Source organism: Gadus morhua, chromosome 1, assembly GCF_902167405.1.
Source record: "Gadus morhua chromosome 1, gadMor3.0, whole genome shotgun sequence".
NCBI classification, from domain to species: Eukaryota; Metazoa; Chordata; class Actinopteri; order Gadiformes; family Gadidae; genus Gadus; species Gadus morhua.
The window spans coordinates 25,060,277-25,078,868 of NC_044048.1; the positions used below are offsets into that span (position 1 = coordinate 25,060,277).

At 44.0% G+C, this 18,592-nt stretch overlaps 1 protein-coding gene and 1 non-coding gene across 2 annotated transcripts; one reads left to right on the forward strand and one right to left on the reverse strand.

Moving 5' to 3' along the window:
* Positions 1 to 98: 98 nt before the first annotated feature.
* Positions 99 to 11,423, forward strand: zgc:136971 (S9 family peptidase). The gene is made up of 22 exons (XM_030358308.1): positions 99 to 204; positions 355 to 529; positions 1,118 to 1,256; positions 1,854 to 1,932; positions 2,137 to 2,212; positions 2,416 to 2,525; positions 2,753 to 2,896; positions 3,132 to 3,223; positions 3,314 to 3,351; positions 3,741 to 3,862; positions 4,008 to 4,068; positions 4,223 to 4,317; positions 6,158 to 6,209; positions 7,321 to 7,415; positions 7,710 to 7,842; positions 8,524 to 8,607; positions 8,724 to 8,804; positions 8,949 to 9,037; positions 9,256 to 9,449; positions 10,232 to 10,334; positions 10,585 to 10,691; positions 11,152 to 11,423. Exons 2-22 carry the CDS (start codon positions 412 to 414, stop codon positions 11,249 to 11,251), a joined length of 2,112 nt encoding a protein of 703 aa, XP_030214168.1. The 5' UTR covers positions 99 to 204; positions 355 to 411; the 3' UTR covers positions 11,252 to 11,423.
* A 1,664-nt stretch (positions 11,424 to 13,087) lies between these two features.
* Positions 13,088 to 13,196, reverse strand: LOC115553759 (U6 spliceosomal RNA). Its single transcript, XR_003978497.1, has one exon. It is a non-coding gene; the product is annotated as a U6 spliceosomal RNA (small nuclear RNA).
* Positions 13,197 to 18,592: the final 5,396 nt, after the last annotated feature.

Below are 18,592 nucleotides of genomic sequence, written 5' to 3' on the forward strand. Positions count from 1 at the left end.
ATAGTTACAATTTTTACCAAACTGCTAGAATACAATGACGGCGTTCCGTTTAAATATTAGTCCTGCCATTTGACGTTTGTTTAAGATTGTACTGCCCTCTTGTGGTTGGTACGACCAATACCACGCTAAGTGGTATCGTCCATTTTTGATCCAACATGGAGGCCACGGAGTGAACTGTCAAGCAATTCCTGAATCACTACGAGGGTAAGCCTGCTGATTGACAATTTGATATAGTGAACAAAGTTTTCTTATCTTACAAACAGTGTATTTATAGTGCATGCTTTAAAGAGGATCACGGTGCGCACATTCACCTAGAATGCACTAACTCGTACTGTTGTAACTGTTGATCTATAGGTTTTTGCACATAGACTATCTAATGTTGCATCATAACGTGAATAGCAGTGCACACGGATGGAAACCAACGCTATCACCGCTATCTACGCCGAATTTAGCGGTCTGCCGACGCCTGTTTCCGCCCACCTCACTGAAGAACAAGTCGGCGATCAGAGAGTGTACACGGTGAACTCCGGTGAGATCCCCCTGTTGACTTGACATAATAATCTGACATCTCTGCCATCTGTCGACCCCGGACGAGTTGGCAGTGCACATTCTGTCTACATTGTAAACCCTAATGACTCGCGTCTGGTTATAGGTTTGAACAAAGACCCAAGAGTCAGAGAGTCATGTCATTTCGATAAAGAAAAAAAAAATGATTTGGAAAAATTAGGACCCACTACTTTAATGTAGGCTATTGTTTTTTACTTTAAGAGACAATAATAATTTGCTTCAAAGCATAAGTGGAAATGTTCCAAAAACATTTTTATTTATTTAGAGTACAGATTCCTTCTGGGTCTCTGTACATGTCATTTCCTTAGTTGGGCATAAGGAAAAGCTTTTGATTATCTTAAAGATCCGAGACCTTCCTTATTCTTCACAAAAAGGCCCATTTCTGGGTAGTTCTGATACAATTCATAAATTGGATTAAGTCATTGTAATTAGATGAGAAATGATAGGAGAGCGGTTTTCTTTTCTTTTTTTAGGCCAGTGATTGTAACAGCTCCACTGGGTGAATAATAAAATGTGGCATCGTATATTCAGTGTTTCTCTCTCTGCTCAGAATGGAGTCAGAACAACCTGGTTGGAGGGTCCAGGCTGCGCTACATGCAGCAGTGGACTCTGTTAGCGGAACAAAGAAATGACTGCAAGAACCTCCAGACTGTCCTCCCTCCTGGACCCTGTGCACCTCTACAGGCAGAGTTAGTACACACACACACACACACACACACACACACAATCAACATTGGAGTGACTTCAAACATTACAAGTTCCGCTCAACCAAGTTATGGAGAAATGGAGATTGTGCAGAAAAGTTATAGCAGTAAGAGCAGCTTGTTATCATAGGGCAGTATAGTCACGTCTTTTTTCTCCGAGATTAATAAACCAAACAATCAGATCACATTTGATTATTCGAAGTAGTAATGCATGGCAGTCTCTGGAATTGATGCATCATTGAAAACAGGCTTTTATTGTTCACAACTGTCCCATTACATTTCCATTTCTAAATTTTTCAGAAGAAAGACAAACAACAATATATTGCTGTCGGTTCAGGGTGGTTCAGAGAACTAGTGCCAATTGCTAGGTTAACCCATTCCACGTACACAACAAATATAGCTAGGATAAGATGCTACGATGCTAAGTACTATCTGTAAGTACCAGAATGTACAAAATACAATAAGTGCGTATATTAAGGGCCAGGACATAGAAACATACAATAAGTAAGTAAAAGAAACCTACAATGCTATCGTCTGTATGATAAACACAGTTCTCTATCTTCCCTCTAATGTCGTCACCAGGCTGCTGAGTAGCTTCTCCCCCGTCCGTGGCCTGAGAGCCGTTGTCAGGGAAACGACCGGAAGCCACCAGATTCTGGAGGTGAGGAGGACAGACTTTGATGCGCTGTGCCATGAAGTTCCCTTTTGAAAATACAGAAACAAGATGGGGCCTGAATGATTATTCACAGAGGATGCGTGTGCAGATGTGTTGTGTGGCTTTATCTTCAAGGTTCAGTGGGGTGTGCTGGGGGGGGATTGGTGGTATTTGGACTGGTGTTGGAGGAGTTTTTGTTGTTGCTAGTAGATCTGGGACAGCCACGGCCTCAGGAAGACTCTGGACCTCACGGCCCTCAACAAACATGGACGAGTTTACAATGATGGTGGGTGTGTTTTAACTATTTACTGTTACTATTATTACTATAAAATTATTACAATAATAATTTTTCAGGGATACAATATCTTCAGACATGTAGATATTTTAACATATTCACCTGAACTTTTTTGGACTCGATTGACATTGTGTGTGTGTGTGTGTGTGTGTGTGTGTGTGTGTGTGTGTGTGTGTGTGTGTGTGTGTGTTCAGCCCAGTTTGGGTGTCTGTCGTGGTCGGGGTGTGAGAGCAGACTGCTGTATGTAGCAGAGAGTAACCAGTCTAGCTCACCGGATTTACCCGGGAAATCTCCCTGTGGGAAGGTAGGACAGACACGATCAATGAACCAGCCCTCTACCAATCGATCCTACAAGCAAATGCTGTTCAACCATCAATAACTCAATACCTGTAACTGTGTAAACATCACCTGTGTGTGTGTGTGTGTGTGTGTGTGTGTGTGTGTGTGTGTGTGTGTGTGTGTGTGTGTGTGTGTGTGTGTGTGTGTGTGTGTGTGTGTGTGTGTGTGTGTGTGTGTGTGTGTGTGTGGTAGTCCCTACAGGACAGGAGTGTGTACAGGGAGGACTGGGGCGAGGGGTTAACCAGTAAGAGCCTCCCAGTGCTGTGTGTGGTTGAACTGGAGACGGGGAATGTCAGCGTGTTGCGGGGCGTCCCGTCGCACATCTCACCTGGGCAGGTACGCACGCACACGCACACGCACACACACACACACACACACTTGCAAACAGACACATAGACACATAGACAAAAGTAGGTTTAATTGAAATCAAGAACATTGAACTTAATTTTAAGGAATTTAACTAAACCTGAGGTTGTTGCAATACAATAGACCTGTAACAAAGTGTGTGTGTGCGTGTGCGTGTGTGTCTGTGTGTGTGTGTGTGTGTGTGTGTGTGTGTGTGTTTCCCAAGGCGCTGTGGGCTCCAGGCAGCCATGTTGTGGTGTTTGTGGGCTGGAGTCACGAACCCTTCAGACTGGGCCTCAAGTTCTGCTCCAATCGCAGGTCAGCACCACGCACACACACACACGCACACACGCACGCAAACCATCAGGTGGATAATGTGTTAATAAATGTGTCTTTAACGTTGTTCAGGTCAGCGTTGTTCCTACTTGGCCTGGATGGACACTGTGGTGAGCAGATACGTTAAATTAATTGCATTTAATGTGTGTATTTGTGTGTTTGGATCAGATGTATAAAATAGGTGTAGATACAAGCCGGCCAAATATACAGCAGGAGGGATATTGGAGAGGCTGGCCTGTAAACCAATACAAGTAAACGGGGGAGCGACAGTTATTCGGGTAAAAAAACGATATAACGTTTACATTTACACAATCATATTATACATTTTGTATATTCAATTTCATATAGATATATTAAATTAGAAGATGATGAAACGCCTCTCTCCTGTTAACCTGTATTTGTTAATAGGCCAGTCTTGGCCTCCCAAATATGGCAGCGACATTGACGTACGATCCAAAGGCCAACCTGTCTCCTCTGTTTAACGTCTGTGGTCGTACAGAGTGTCTATCAGAGGCGGACGTCTCCGTCTTCAGTCCCAGACTCAGCCCAGACGGAACCACCCTGGTCTACCTGCAGGGGCGCGTGTTCGGTCCGCACAACCAGTGTGTTAGTCTGCACCAGGTACTGTGTGTGCGTGTGCGTGTGTGTGTTTGTGTCTTTTTAATTCATGTCTCCTTTTTTACGATTTTAATTATACCACAGTTTCTTTCACAAAATTGTATAGCTTAATCTCGTGTGTGTGCGTTTTCGTGTGCTTCTATAACAGTATGACCTACATAGCAAGAAGACCTCTATATTAATGGATGTTGTCAACAGAACAAACGCTGGTCGGTACCAATATAAATGACTTGAAAATATTTTTAAAACAAAACAAAAATTTAATATTTTCAAATGGTTAATTCAAATCTGCCGCCTCTTTTGCATTATCTCTCTCTCTCTCTCTCTCTCTCTCTCTCTCTCCCCCCCCCCCCTCCCTCCCAGGTGAGTGTGCAGGTATCTATGAGTCTCTACCATCTAGCTGCTGGTCTGCAGACAGCCAGAGAGTCGTCTTCAGCAGTGCGTGCAGAAACCGAAAGGTAACACATTTACATTTACATTTAGGGCATTTAGCAGACGCTTTTATCCAAAGCGACTTACAATAAGTACATTTGTCATAAGAAGTGCATCAATATATCGCTGTCGGTACAGAAAGGATGTTCATAGAACCAAGTGCAAGTACCACAATCGCTAGGTTAATCAATTCCCCGTATTACAGACATGATAGCAGCTGCTGCAGTTGCTACACAGTTAAGTGCTACAATACAATACAATACAATACACTACAATACAGTGTACAATGGTGGTCAGAAGAGGAAAGGTGGCTATGCAGAGTCGAGGTGAACTCTGAACAGGTGAGTCTTGAGTCCTTTTCGGAAGATAGTGAGCGACTCTGCGGTCCTGAGAGCGGCAGGGAGCTCGTTCCACCACTGAGGCCCCAAAACCGAGAAAAGTTGTGACTTTGCTGATCGACCTTTGCTAGCTCTTAGCGATGGTGGTTCCAGTCGTCCAGCTGAGGTAGTCGAGCGGAGGGATCGAGCAGGGGTGTGTGGCTTTAGGTATGCTTGGAGGTAGGCAGGGGCAGTTCCATCGACTGCCTTGTATGCCAGTACCATCGTCTTAAATTTGATGCGAGCTACTACAGGGAGCCAGTGGAGGTCCCGGAAGAGGGGGGTCACATGGGAGAACTTTGGTAGGTTGAACACGAGGCGCGCTGCCGCATTCTGGATGCGCTGCAAAGGTTTAATCGCAGAGGCAGGAAGTCCAGCCAGGAGTGAGTTGCAGTAGTCGAGGCGGGAGATGACCAGTGATTGGACTAGAAGCTGAGCTGCTTCCCTTGTGAGGAAGGGCCGGATTCTGCGGATGTTGTAAAGTGAAAATCTGCAGGATCGGGCGACCGCAGTGATGTTTGCAGTGCAGCATAACTGGTTTTCCAATACCACACCGAGGTTTCTGGCAGTTGGAGAGGGAGATACAGTAATGTTCACGACGGTGACCAGTAGGTCCATGTGTGGGCAGTCTTTCCCTGGGATTAGGAGAAGCTTGGTTTTGTTGAGGTTAAGCCTCAGGTGATGGGCAGTTGTCCAGGTGCTGACATCCGCCAGACATTCCGATATGCGTGTTGCAATCAGGGTTTTCTCAGATGAGGGGAAAGAGAGAAATAGCTGAGTGTCGTCAGCATAGCAGTGATAGGAAAAGCCGTGTGATGCAATTACCAAGCCCAGAGACCTGGTATAGAGGGAGAACAGAAGAGGCCCCAGTACAGAGCCTTGAGGGACACCAGTTTCGAGCGTGCAAGGTTTGGACAAGGAGCCATTCCATGTCACTTGATAGGTGCGGTTCGTCAGGTAGGATGTGAACCAGGAAAGAGCAGATTCAGCGATTCCAAGTTCGGCAAGAGTGGCAAGAAGGATCTGGTGGTTCACCGTGTCAAATGCTGCTGACAGGTCGAGCAGACTGAGGACCGATGAGAGGGACGAGGCTCTGGCAGCAGGGACGAGGGACTCAGTCACCGCGAGGAGAGCCGTCTCGGTGGAGTGTGCTTTCTTGAAGCCTGACTGGTGAGGGTCAAGGAGGTTGTTAGATGAGAGATAGGAGGACAGTTGGTTAGCAACGGCACGTTCCAGTGTTTTAGACAGGAACGAAAGAAGAGATACCGGTCTGTAGTTCTGGATGTCGGTGGTATTAAGAGTTGGTTTTTTGAGGAGAGGCTTTATTCTGGCAGTCTTGAAAGACGCTGGAACAATGCCTGAAGTAACGCATGTACACACACACACTACTGTACTTGTACTGGTACGTAGTTACTTTTGCTTGGAAATGTATATTTCCCAAGTTTCTGTTTTACTGAATTGTATTGAGTTGATCCCTCTCTCACATCAGGACCTGTTTGTGGTGGACAGAAGGACGAAGACAGTAGCCTTCCTCTCCGATAGTAAGAGTCTGTCCCGCCCTCCCCCTCCTCCTCCTCCCCCTCCTCCCCCTGCTCCTCCTCTCCGTTCTGATCTTCCTCCTCCCCCTCCTCCCCCTGCTCCTCCTCTCCGTTCTGATCTTCCTCTTCCCCCTCCTCCTCCTGCCCGTCCTCTCAGTTATGATCTTCCTCCTCCTCCTCCAACACCTCCTGCTCCCTCTCTTAGTTCGGATCTTCCTCCTCTCCCTCTTCCCCCTGCTCCTCCCAGTCCTCCTCCTCCTCCTCCTCCTCATAACCTGTTCCCTCCTCGTCCTCCCTCTCTGTTCTTTCCCTCTCACCTCCCTCCTCCTCCCTCCCCATGTCTTCCTCGCCCCCCTTCTTTCTCCTCCTTCTCCCCCTTACCGCCTCCCTCTCTCTTCTCTCCATCCCTTCCTCCCATGCCCTCCCTCTTTTCCTTCCCCCTTCCTCCTCCTCCTCCTCTCATTTCCTCTCCCTCTCTCTCTCAGCTGCCTCCCCCTCCTACTCCTCCTCCTATTCCTCCTCTTCGTCGTCGCCATTGCAAGGAAGAACTGGAAGGTGCGAAAGATAACTTGTATATTGTGTTTCATGTGTAAGGTGTCTCCCTCTCTTGTTCTTATACGTCTATACAGTCTCTCTCCTCTACCATACATATCCCTGGTCTTCCTCTTGTTCCTAGACATCTATATAGTCTCTCTCCTCTACCATACATATCTCTGGTCTTTCTCTTGTTCCTAGACATCTATATAGTCTCTCTCCTCTACCATACATATCTCTGGTCTTTCTCTTGCCTCAAAAAGTTGTAAATAGACCTGTATGCAGTATGCACTCTCTCCCCCAATGTGTATGATCTCGCTCTCTCCTCTATAGATGTCTTTGGTTTCTCTCTACTCTACAGTTCTCTATCTCTGTCTCCTCTATAGATCTCTATGTTCTCGCTCTCCTAAATAGATCATTAAGGTAACTCTCTTCTATTTAGATCTCTGTGGCCTCTCTCCTCTTAAGATCACTATGGTCTCTCTGTGTCCTCTACAGGTCTATGTGGTCTCTCTCTCCTCAAAGATATGTGTACTCTCTTTATATGCTGTAAATTGTTGGTCTCTATCTCTCTCTCTAGATCTGTCTGAGTTCTACGGCAGCTGGAAGCTGCTGGCCATACAGAAGGACCTCATGGTGATTTACTGCTCCAGCCCCAACACACCACCAACTCTGGTCAGATATCCCCCACACACAAACACACATACACACACACAAACACACATACATACACACAAACACACATACACACACACACGTCAAGCATGCATGAACACCTACACACAGTCACATCAGGGACATTCGTCAGATACAGCGCACACACAAACTATTACCTTTAAGATAATAGATAGAAGATATTAAGTGTGTGTGTGTGTGTGTGTGTGTGTGTGTGTGTGTGTGTGTGTGTGTGTGTGTGTGTGTGTGTGTGTGTGTGTGTGTGTGTGTGTGTGTGTGTGTGTGTGTGTTCAGAGGGTGGGTTTCCTCCCGCCAGTAGGGTGCTATGTGGATTGGCAAACTTTGCACCAGCCTGGGTTGACCTTTGACCTCCGCTGGACGGTCCTGGATGTCACCCCCACCACAGAAGAGGACAACACAGAGTACTGTCAGTGTCTCACACACACACACACACACACACACACACACACACACACACACACACACACACACACACACACACACACACACACACACACACACACACACACACACACACACACACACACACACACACACACAAGCCCCATTAGCCATAAGCGAGCACCTTGGCTACCTGCAGAGCAATACTGGCTTCTCTGGAAGCTAAGCAGGGCGGTTTCTTGGGTGGGAGACCAAAAGGTGCCGGTAGAGATGTTTTGCTCATCCCAATGCCCCAGGACAGAGACGGGGACTCTGTCCTGTCGAAGATCACTGTCTTTTGGATAAGAGGTCTAAGTGAGGTCTGACTCCCTGCGCTCACTTAATATCTCTTTGAACTAATCGCTTAAGAGGAGGGGTGCTTCCCAAGTGTTGTGGAATAATTCCCAAAGTGGGTGCTACATACTATACATGTAGCACACTCACTCACTCACTCACTCACTCACTCACTCACTCACTCACTCACTCACTCACTATGTAAAGCGCCTTGGGTACCAAGGAAAGCTATATAAATGCAATCAATAATTATTACATTCATATGCACACACTGGATAAGTCAGATGCAGTAACCAACGTTGGCCTGCAGAGGGAGTCAAAATCTATCCAACCCAGCCAGCCTTTTGAACGAATTCTTTCCGTCTGTCTGTAGCTGGTCTAGACTTTGGGGCTGTGCTGGTTAAACCGAGGGATCATTTCCATGGAGCCAAGATACCCCTGGTGGTCTTCATCCACGGTCAGAGTCCAAACCTTATTTTAATACGATTTAATACTGTTGTTTTATGTCATGCTTAATATTTGGTGATGAGGGTACTTCATTGTTTAATGTTACTAGGGTGGTGTGTTTCGTAGGTGGGCCTCATTCACAGTTCCCTGCAGAATGGAACAGCACTACAGCTGGACTGGTCAAACTGGGCTTCGCTGTCCTCATGGGTAACGCGCACACACACACGCACACGCACACACACACACACACACACACACACACACACACACACAGAGATAAACGCTGTATCACCTAATAAAGATGCACCTTATTGTGTTCTCACTTGTATTTCTGTCCGTCTGCCTGGGTAGTGAACTACCGGGGATCGACAGGCTTCGGCCAGGACAGCATCTTGTCCCTGATTGGTCGGATCGGTACCCAGGATGTCAAAGATGTGCAGGTATTGGTTACCAATACTTTTAAAAGACGTTTGTACGAATGTAGCGGACCATCATCTCGTATTTCTAACTGAATAAACAAGATGCAAGAAATATGATTAAATCAATCCAATAAATAAGACCTTGAGGTATCATGATAAGTCAATATAAACACATCTCTTAATGAATTAGATGAATTGATTTGATTATGGGTTCATCAATAAGTCCTCTCTCTGGTCAGAGGGCCGTCACAACTGCACTGCAACGTGACGCGACCCTTGACCCCAAGCGCCTGGCTGTGATTGGTGGGTCCCACGGGGGCTTCCTGTCCTGTCATCTGGTTGGTCAGTATCCAGACCTCTACCGGGCATGTGCAGCCAGGAACCCGGTGATCAACGCTGCGACCTTACTGGGAACCAGTGATATCGTTGACTGGTGAGACACCAAATTACACACAAACATACACACGCATACGTTTTCTGACTTGTTTAGTCTGTGTTGTATTCTGGGATGTGCAGGATGTAATGTAGATGGGGTAGACATTAGCTGCGTTTCCATCTAAAAGGTGAAGCGAATCTTTAGAAAGTTCGCAAAAAAGACATTTGAATTAGGTGCGTTTCCATCAAGTGGTTGGAGCGGAAAACTACACTAGTTCTGCCAGGTGGTTTTGGACACGTTTTTTTCTTGGATGAGAGCAAGGAATAGTTTAATCTCTTCATCGGTCCACACATATCTAGTATTTACATTGGCCATCTGTTCGATGTACGTAATTAAAGGATATATTTAAAGGATATACAAACGGTTAAAAAAAGATACATTGAGGTTACATGTTGATGTGGGCGGGGTTGCTATGGCTGGTCGTTATGCGGTAATCGGAAAGACAGTCTCGTGTGTTCAATGTTGGCTACGTCACAGCTGTTTCGAAATGTGTGTTTCCATCTCCCATTTTGCGCATTTACTCTCTTTCGCATTACTCAAAAACCCCCTCAAGCAAGCAGATAAACTTTTTTGCGAATTGGAGGATTTCTATGCGAATTTTGGTGTTTCCATCAGCGTTAACTGATTCGATACTTCAAAATTTGCATAAAAGCAGGGGGATGGAAACACATCTACTGATGTTTGTGTGTATTTTTTGCATAGAAACACTCTCTGTCTGTCTCTCTCACTCTCAGTCTCACTCTCACTCTCTGTCTTTGTCGTAATGTCTCTTCATCCAGGCGTTACTCCAGTGTAGGACTAATGTACTCTTACGACCAAATCCCCACCGCTGAAGCACTGGCAATCATGCTGGAGAGGTCCCCCATTACACACGCTGCTCAGGTACATAAACACACACACACACACACACACACACACACACACACACACACACACACACACACACACACACACACACACACACACACACACTGCTTCCTTAACCTTCATATCTATCAACACCAGAAGAGTGAGAGGATTCCTAAGGCAATGACCGCCCTAGCACTGGATTTGTACTGTACCTTTATTTTACATTTCACAGGGAAGATTGGAATATGTTGGTGTTGTAAGTCTTGCTATCACCTGTCTGCAGATCCAGGCACCGGTTCTGCTGATGCTAGGAGCCAAGGACCGAAGGGTGTCTCCTCACCAAGGACTGGAGCTCTACAGAGCCCTGAAGAGCAGGGACTCACCTGTCAGGTAAGGGGGCGGGGCTAGAGCAGGGACTCACTTGGCAGGTAAGGGGGCAGGGTTAGAGGCGAGCAGGGACTCACCTGTCAGGTAAGGGGGCGGGGCTAGAGCAGGGACTCCCCAGTCAGGTAAGGGGGCGGAGCTAGAGGCGATCAGGGACTCACCTGTCAGGTAAGGAGGCAGGGTTAGAGCAGGGACTCACCTGTCAGGTAAGGGGGCGGGGCTAGAGCAGGGACTCCCCTGTCAGGTAAGGGGGCGGGGCTAGAGCAGGAACTCCCCAGTCAGGTAAGGGGGCGGAGCTAGAGCAGGGACTCACTGTCAGGTATGGGGGCGGGGCCAGGGTAGGGACTCACCTTTCGGGAAAGGGGGCGTGGCTAGAGCAGGAACTCACCTGTCAGGTAATGGGGCGGGGCTATAGCATCAATTTTTTGTGATGATGCCAAATCTACAATCTCTTGTTATATTTTAGGTTGCTATGGTTTCCAGAAGACGGCCACTCATTGGCCAGAGTGGATACACAGGCTGACTGCTTTCTGAACACAGCACTTTGGCTGCAGCAACACCTCTGAACACACACTCACTCAGGCACTCATGCACTCACACGCACACACACAATCACAGGCAAAATTCTCTTTGTTACTGTAAGTATTTGTGTACTGTACAGTGGCCTTTTATACTCCTTGGGACAGCAGTCTTTTTGAGCTTTTACACGCAAAATAAAGAATAACTTTGTTACATTAACTTTGTTAGTTGTGAGTTTTATTTCCTTTGGATTTATTATCGATATTGATCTCTTCATAACCCCAACCTCCCAATTCAACAAGTAAAATTAATGGGATTCACGCTGAAATCAACTGCATATTGTGTCAATCACAATAGAAATATCCCGTTCCTGCTTCAGCTCCAGTCCTGAACTAAATGGACTTCCTTAACATTCATTAAATTGATTATGAAGTAATCGTTATTAAATACTCTCCCGCATTAATAATGCAATTATTATTAGGATGTCGTTACAGAATACACTCATGCACATATTTGTGATAAGTGTCAACTTTGGTAATTCAATTCTCTCCAGCAGGTGGCGCAATATATCCAATATTGCCTCGTTGTGCTCGGTAGACGCACCGAGTAGGGACCCTTACTGCATTTTTTTTTATTCATCCATCAGGCTGGTTTACGCTGATCTTCCAGTTTAATACATAATTCCTTTAGAAGATAAGCAACCCAATCACATGAACCAGTCAACGGTAATTCCAACGCTATTGTCTGTTTTTGACCCAGCAGGCATGCTATTGGATACACAGGGAAATTAAACTTGAAAAAGTCTAACACTAGAGACAATACTCGTAACCTGAGTATTTGGACGCATGGACAGCCCAATGAAGGTGGAGTTATGTACCCTGATCGCAACAATTGTGCCAGCATAAATCTTACTGTTTTTCGTCCATCTTTGAAAATGTAACGTGGGTACTATTTGCTCTACTCAGAATCTTACATTGTATAATCCTACGTCACACATTCAGAGGAGCTCAATGCCGACGTCCAAACTACATTCCACGGAGGAAACAGAACAGGATATATTAAGGTCATGTCCCCAAGCCAGCTGGAGAGGAGAATATACATTAGGGGTACCCCTATACACTATGCTATAAATATTTTAGCATCTCTGACATCTCTTGACAGGATGGCCTTCTTAAAAAGCTGATCCGACTCCTAGAATGAGGCAGGCATAGCACCCTTATTGCATTTCCTACTAATAACAGATGATGTTTGTGTATACGTTAAAAGGGAAGAATCCAAAAGGCCAAACCGATTTTAAGTTTTGACATGGTTATTGCTAATGATCTGTCCGACGGTTAAGCCCAAGACCGTGGCCGTTTTTGTCCCTAAAGTGTGTCCTCCCGCTAAGAGGGGGAGATGGGGTTACACCAGACAGGATTGACTGTGAGAGAAAGCCCCTTGATGCCAGATCTCCACTGCAGCTGCTTTACAATAGAAAACCTAATTATAGTGTGACCCAAGAGAGGTTGTGGTATTGGACAATACCACAATGATGCCAATGATATGTTCTTATTTTCAGATATGTTTGTCTTCGCCAGTCTTTCCCAGCTGCCTACTGCTCACTGTATCATCCAAGTTTATCCTACCTTTAGTGCATAAAGTTTTGTATACATTTTATATCATAGCATATGTTTCATTTGAACACATAACCATAGCAAGTAGTACTGCTCCTCTTCGACCCATATACTTGTAGTTTACAGTAGGACCTTCAACCGCAGCACTAGAGGGCAGTATTCCACAATGAAAATTAAATACTAGGCTGTGCAAGCCAATATAAAGTCGAAATAACAATATGGCCATATACTATTGCGGTATAATGGAGTTTGGCTCATTAATATAAATATAAAAATATGGCATCCTTCACGATTGTGCATGTAGTCTTTGTGCAAGTGGACATTCAAACCATCTCTGTTTCGATCCAATTTTAGTGTGTACGGCCGGGGTGAGAACAATATGTTTAACCATTCCGTCAAATATGAATACCTCTTTATAACAACAGTGTGAGTGTCCATTGACACTCGACACTGTTGTTGCTGATCCCGGTTTACTACGTATTGGTCAGATCTGACCAATGAACAACGAGTATTGGTCTCAATATAGCTATCTCCACCAATAGAAAATCACTCCCCTACAGGTGCACCTGAACTCGACGGTATCCAAGTAAGTAGTGTATGAATACGTAAGTTTCGAGTTCCTACAAACTTAAACATAAAATGCATTCGCTCGTTGCAACTGATTGACGCCATTTGGAATGTTATTTTGTCACGTTCAGGTTGCTCTCCTTTGTTAACTTGATGCGATCACTCACTCGTGAACAATAGGACTCAAAATATCACGATAGTCCTATAAGCCTTAGACTATTTATCAACCGTTGTCATGCAATGTCCCCTCGACCCCAGTCGCTCTCATCCCTCATGTATTTAATCTTCCTAGTATCAGGAGGATTACTCCTTGTATGCAGCCTAAATTGGCATCCTACTATGAGCCCGGTTCATATGACATGACCCTGAGGAAAACAAAGTAAAGGTCAAGTATATTGTAACAGAACACACACAACGCCACACGCACGGGCAACGTGCACGTTTCCGTCTTTGCAATTGTGCGCAGGAGGGATTCGAATTGGCCACCTGTTCGAACATAGTCCCTCCCCCTCCCTCTATCTTGTTCCATCCCAATTGTTCATCAGTAGTCAATGACTTGCGCAAGGTAATTGTTGATAGGGAAATCGTGATCAGTACATGTCTGTTGGAAAATAGCAGTTCGGAGCAGACCGTTCTGTTTTGTTGTGTGCGGGTTGTCTGTTTTCTCATGTCACTCATGACGCTCTGTTCAACTATAGTCCATCCAATTCCCCTGAGACCGTGCATTCTTGTATAGGCCTACATTCAGCACGGAAAGCACAGCTGGCATAAGGCTCCGTCTCTCTCTATTTAGGCCTACGTTTAAATCTGAAACTGCTAAAGATGTATAATGCAGGATATGATTATTGTACATCTTTCAAGGGGTTGAGAGACTTTAGTTGCAAACAATTACTTATCTAACTGTTGTTTTAATTAAAATGCAGCAGATAGATCACAAGTAAATAATTTGTGAAATCAAAATGAAATCAAAAAAACAAATGTACATATGTGGGTTATGAGAAGAAAGAGAACATATAAATAACCAGGCCTAAGTCTTGGTTGATTAATGTGGCTGAAGCATTTAAACCATAACAGGCAATCCTTTCCGTGATACTTTAAGTGCTTTTAAACGTCATGATTTAATGACAGGAATCTCCATGGGCTACTTTATATTAGGGGTAGAGTTGCATTTATTTATAAGCGATGCCTTTCCGTTTATTAAGATGGAATATATTTCATACACCCATTTTATAGGGGAATAAATCATGCCCTAGTATTGTGAAATAAAAATAGCTTAACAAACGATGGCACACAGACCTAATGCCCCAACAGTGAACTGTTTATGTAGTTATGATTTTATTAATAGGTGTTTGTTGGAACTTTGTGGAAGTTGCCAGATAAAAATATGAAAACATTTCACTGACAAGGTTTTCAATATTGTTTTTCAATATTATCCTGCTTGAATTTGCCAAAGCTAGCTACCTCCATTCCTCACTCCTCTTGCTGGTGGTTACCATTTCTGCGAAAGACCATGGAGTTGAGTAAGATCCACATTGATTATTATTTTCTTGTATACATTATTTCAATCTCCAAATTAAAATCCACAACGTAATTCAACTCTCCACTCAAGTGCACGGAACGGTTTATAACAATATAAGCATTCATATAAATCGGTGAGAAAGCTAGCAGAGTTGTGTTCATTCAAAAATAAGGTAGTTCACGTTTAGGTGCTCACGTGTTATAAATTAATGCATATCAATCACTATTGACAAACATTATAATATTTTGTGGAAGGGAACAAACGCGTTGGGTACAAAGCCGGAAGGCTATCACCTTTTTAAATGTCAAGCCATATCTATAAACAATTTATTCCTTATATGGTAAAACACAGTTGGCATTGTTGGCAGTGCCTTACAATATCTAGAGCTTCATGTTCCCTTGAAGCTTGTGCACATTCAATGGTATAATATAACAGATGTTGTTATATACTCACAGGGATAAAGGCATGAATCAGGGGTAAAAATAGGCTGCCACCCAGCCTTGGGCACGGCCTTACCAGAGCATGGCAGACTCCTGGAGGAACATTCTGGAAGAATTACATCATGTGATCTGTTTCACTGTTTATACGGTGGGGCTCAGTTGTCTTTCTGGCCTTGTCTGTCGCTCTGTCTGTTACGTTTTTTCTAGCAGAAGATTAAAAAAAACACACTGAATGGTAATCAAGCTCCCTAATTTAGCATGAAAGTAATGCTGTTTCTATGTATCTATCTGTGCTCGTTCATTACTAAGTGTTGGGTTTACAAATTCCGACTAGAACCATTTTGTAAGCAAAGGGAGCTGGGTCCACCTGAGGGAAATGGAGGCCGGGCTGTGAAATAACTGCAGTGTTTTATTATCATTGTGTGATGATGAATGAGCGAGGGGGAGACACTGATGGTTTGTTCCAGTGGTCCAATGGTCACAGCCTATTCCATTATTTCAGAGCCCCCCCTCAACCCGGCCTTCCACCCCCCCCCCCCCCCAGCAGGTGACACGAGGTGGGGAAGGAGAGAGCTGTGGGGGAGCAGTGTTGGTTCAGGAAGAACCAGGGGTCGAGATACAAGAGGATGAAGAGGACTAGGAGGAGATGGAGCAGGACACTGAGGAAGAGCCATGGACAGGTACATTTTATAAACTGTACAATCGTTTTGGCTTATCTTTGTTCGAATAATTGGATGAATAATGTTTATAAATTCATATAAAATAATATTACTGCTCTCATTTACTTTTTTATGGAATGGATCATGCCGTTCAATAAACTTATTTGACTAGTAATTCAAGTACTTTTTATTTAATTTTTTTTAATTTATATTTGTATTTATATTTATTATTTATTTAACGATTATAATTTCTGTCTCTATAATAACTGGTTAGTAACTGTCTATTATTATGCATTAATTGTAATCATACTTTTTAATCATACTTTTTTTTAAATGTCACTGCTTTATTCTAAACCATTAATAAACGCATTAATAAAAGTAGTGGACTTTAAATCTTCCTGTGATGTTGTTTCATCCGATGCTACCAAACCTAGTTAGCCTTTCCCCGTCGATGTAAAAATAAACTGTGACAGTCCGGTCCACAGAAGAAGGCTCTCTTGACCTCATAGACATTTACCACTTGGTATATGAGTTTGTCTGATTCTATGAGTGACAGGTAGGCGAAGGAAAATGTCAACACATACGGTTTAGTCAACGTGCTAAAAGAACTACATGTCCAGGGGAAGGATTCCAGGGGGACGTCTATCCTCCTCCAAACTAATTATGGAAGCACTGACCACTGAGAAAGATATTGGCCAGTAGTCTTGGAACCAGACAAAGCAGCGAGCTCATGTTTTATTCGCTCCAGCAAATGTGTCTGGTCAGCAGCCATAGCCCGGTCTGGGACAGATCCTAACCGTTTATCTCATAAGGGACGGGTTAGATGTGTTCAGTGTTTCCTGATACAATGACAGCTAAGATGGCTGCGCTGATGTACCTACATGTGTGTGTGTGTGTGTGTGTGTGTGTGTGTGTGTGTGTGTGTGTAACAAAGATTGTTTGTGTGTATGCATGTATCAATGGGTGTGTTTGTGCGTGTGTCTGTCTATGCTAATATCTGTTTGTTTTCAGTCTTCTATAGGTATAGAAAGATGATGGAGAGGAGAATAAAAGGGATGTGACAGTGGACAGTGTGCATACAGAGACACAGACACACGCATACACAAAGATGAAGACGCTTTTATACACACATGCACATATTCTGGCTTACACACAACACATACACACATATAGATATCGGCGTACACAACAAAAACATGTTGAGACTTGCTCACACACACACACAGACGACTGAAAACAGAGATATTAGCTTACAGACACACACACACACACACACCCATTGATAAATGCAAACACACAAACAATCATTGAAACACACAAACACACACATGTAGGTACATCAGTGGCAGCCATCTTGGCTGTCATTGTATCCGGAACCATTGAACGTATCAAACCCGTCACTTATTCGACAAACGGTTTACTATATATTCTCTCCATAATTTGTCGATACCTCCTTTTCCCAAAAAAATATTCTCTCAAACATTTTCTAATCTTCTAATAATAATTTTTTCTCAGATTTCTTATTCTCCATAATTTTTCTTCACCTTTTTGAGAGAGCAAATTGAGAAACGGGTTGGTCCATAACAGGTGATCCGCTACAGGGGATCCGCTCTGCTCATCACCAATAGAAGGTTACAAATTATTTCCACAGCTATGGCAGTGGAAAACAGCACTGTTAACATACATTTTGGTAAGGGTTAACCCAACTATGATTTGTAGTTCAATTGCCTCAGAAAGTAAACAAAAGCAATCTTTGCAAAATGTATGAAGTTGAACACTGAAAAATAATAGCCAGTCTTGAGCTGGCCGTGTTGTCTATGACGCAGGGAGACAGGCACACAGAACCAGGGGGGTCTGATTAGCACCGCTCGGCAGCGATGACACCCACCACGCCTCCCAGATCCCTCACTGTTCCAAAACTGTCCCCACGAGCTGTGGCAGATGGGGAGTACCTTCAGCCACAGATTTGTTTCCCCCCAAGTTCTTCAGGCGCTCCTTTGTGCCGGCAGCCGTTGGTAGCCTGTTTTCCCTGTTTGTTCTGTTTGTCATCACTTCAGCATTTACTTTGCATTTCTTTAAGCATTTCCGTAGCATTACTTTACCACTACTTTTTGGTATTATATTATATTTTTTATCTCTTCATTGACTGCTGCTGTACTGTAACACAAGAATTGCCCCACTGCGGGATTTAGAAAGTTTTATCTATCTATCCCAAATGAGCACTTAACTTTACTTGAGGCTTTTCTCACTGCCTATCGTTTTCAGTTTCAATACATGAGGGGTACAATATGAAAGCATTGATATTTCAAGCTAGCTCCAGTCTAATCTCTGCTCTTCACCTCTGTACCTTCAATAACTTTGATTACTCACTTAAGGTGATACAATTCATGAGACTAAATCAGCAATGGTGTTACCATTCATGTTTGTTTTTGTTGATCAACCCGGTTTACCACTTGCAACTTGGTCAACTGATTGGCCAAAGTGTAACAATTTTTTTTCCCCTTCTTCATTTGTCATGATTTTACTTTTGACAAGATTATTTTGGTAGGCGAGGTTCAAGTTGAAACTGATAGTACAATCGTATCCCTTT

Coding starts and splice junctions, on each gene's coding strand:
- zgc:136971 (XM_030358308.1), top strand. CDS start 412: ATGGAAACCAACGCTATCACCGCTATCTACGCCGAATTTAGCGGTCTG. Junction 1,257..1,853: donor TGTGCACCTCTACAGGCAGA/GTTAGTACACAC, acceptor TGTCGTCACCAG/GCTGCTGAGTAGCTTCTCCC. Junction 2,526..2,752: donor GGAAATCTCCCTGTGGGAAG/GTAGGACAGACA, acceptor TGTGTGTGGTAG/TCCCTACAGGACAGGAGTGT.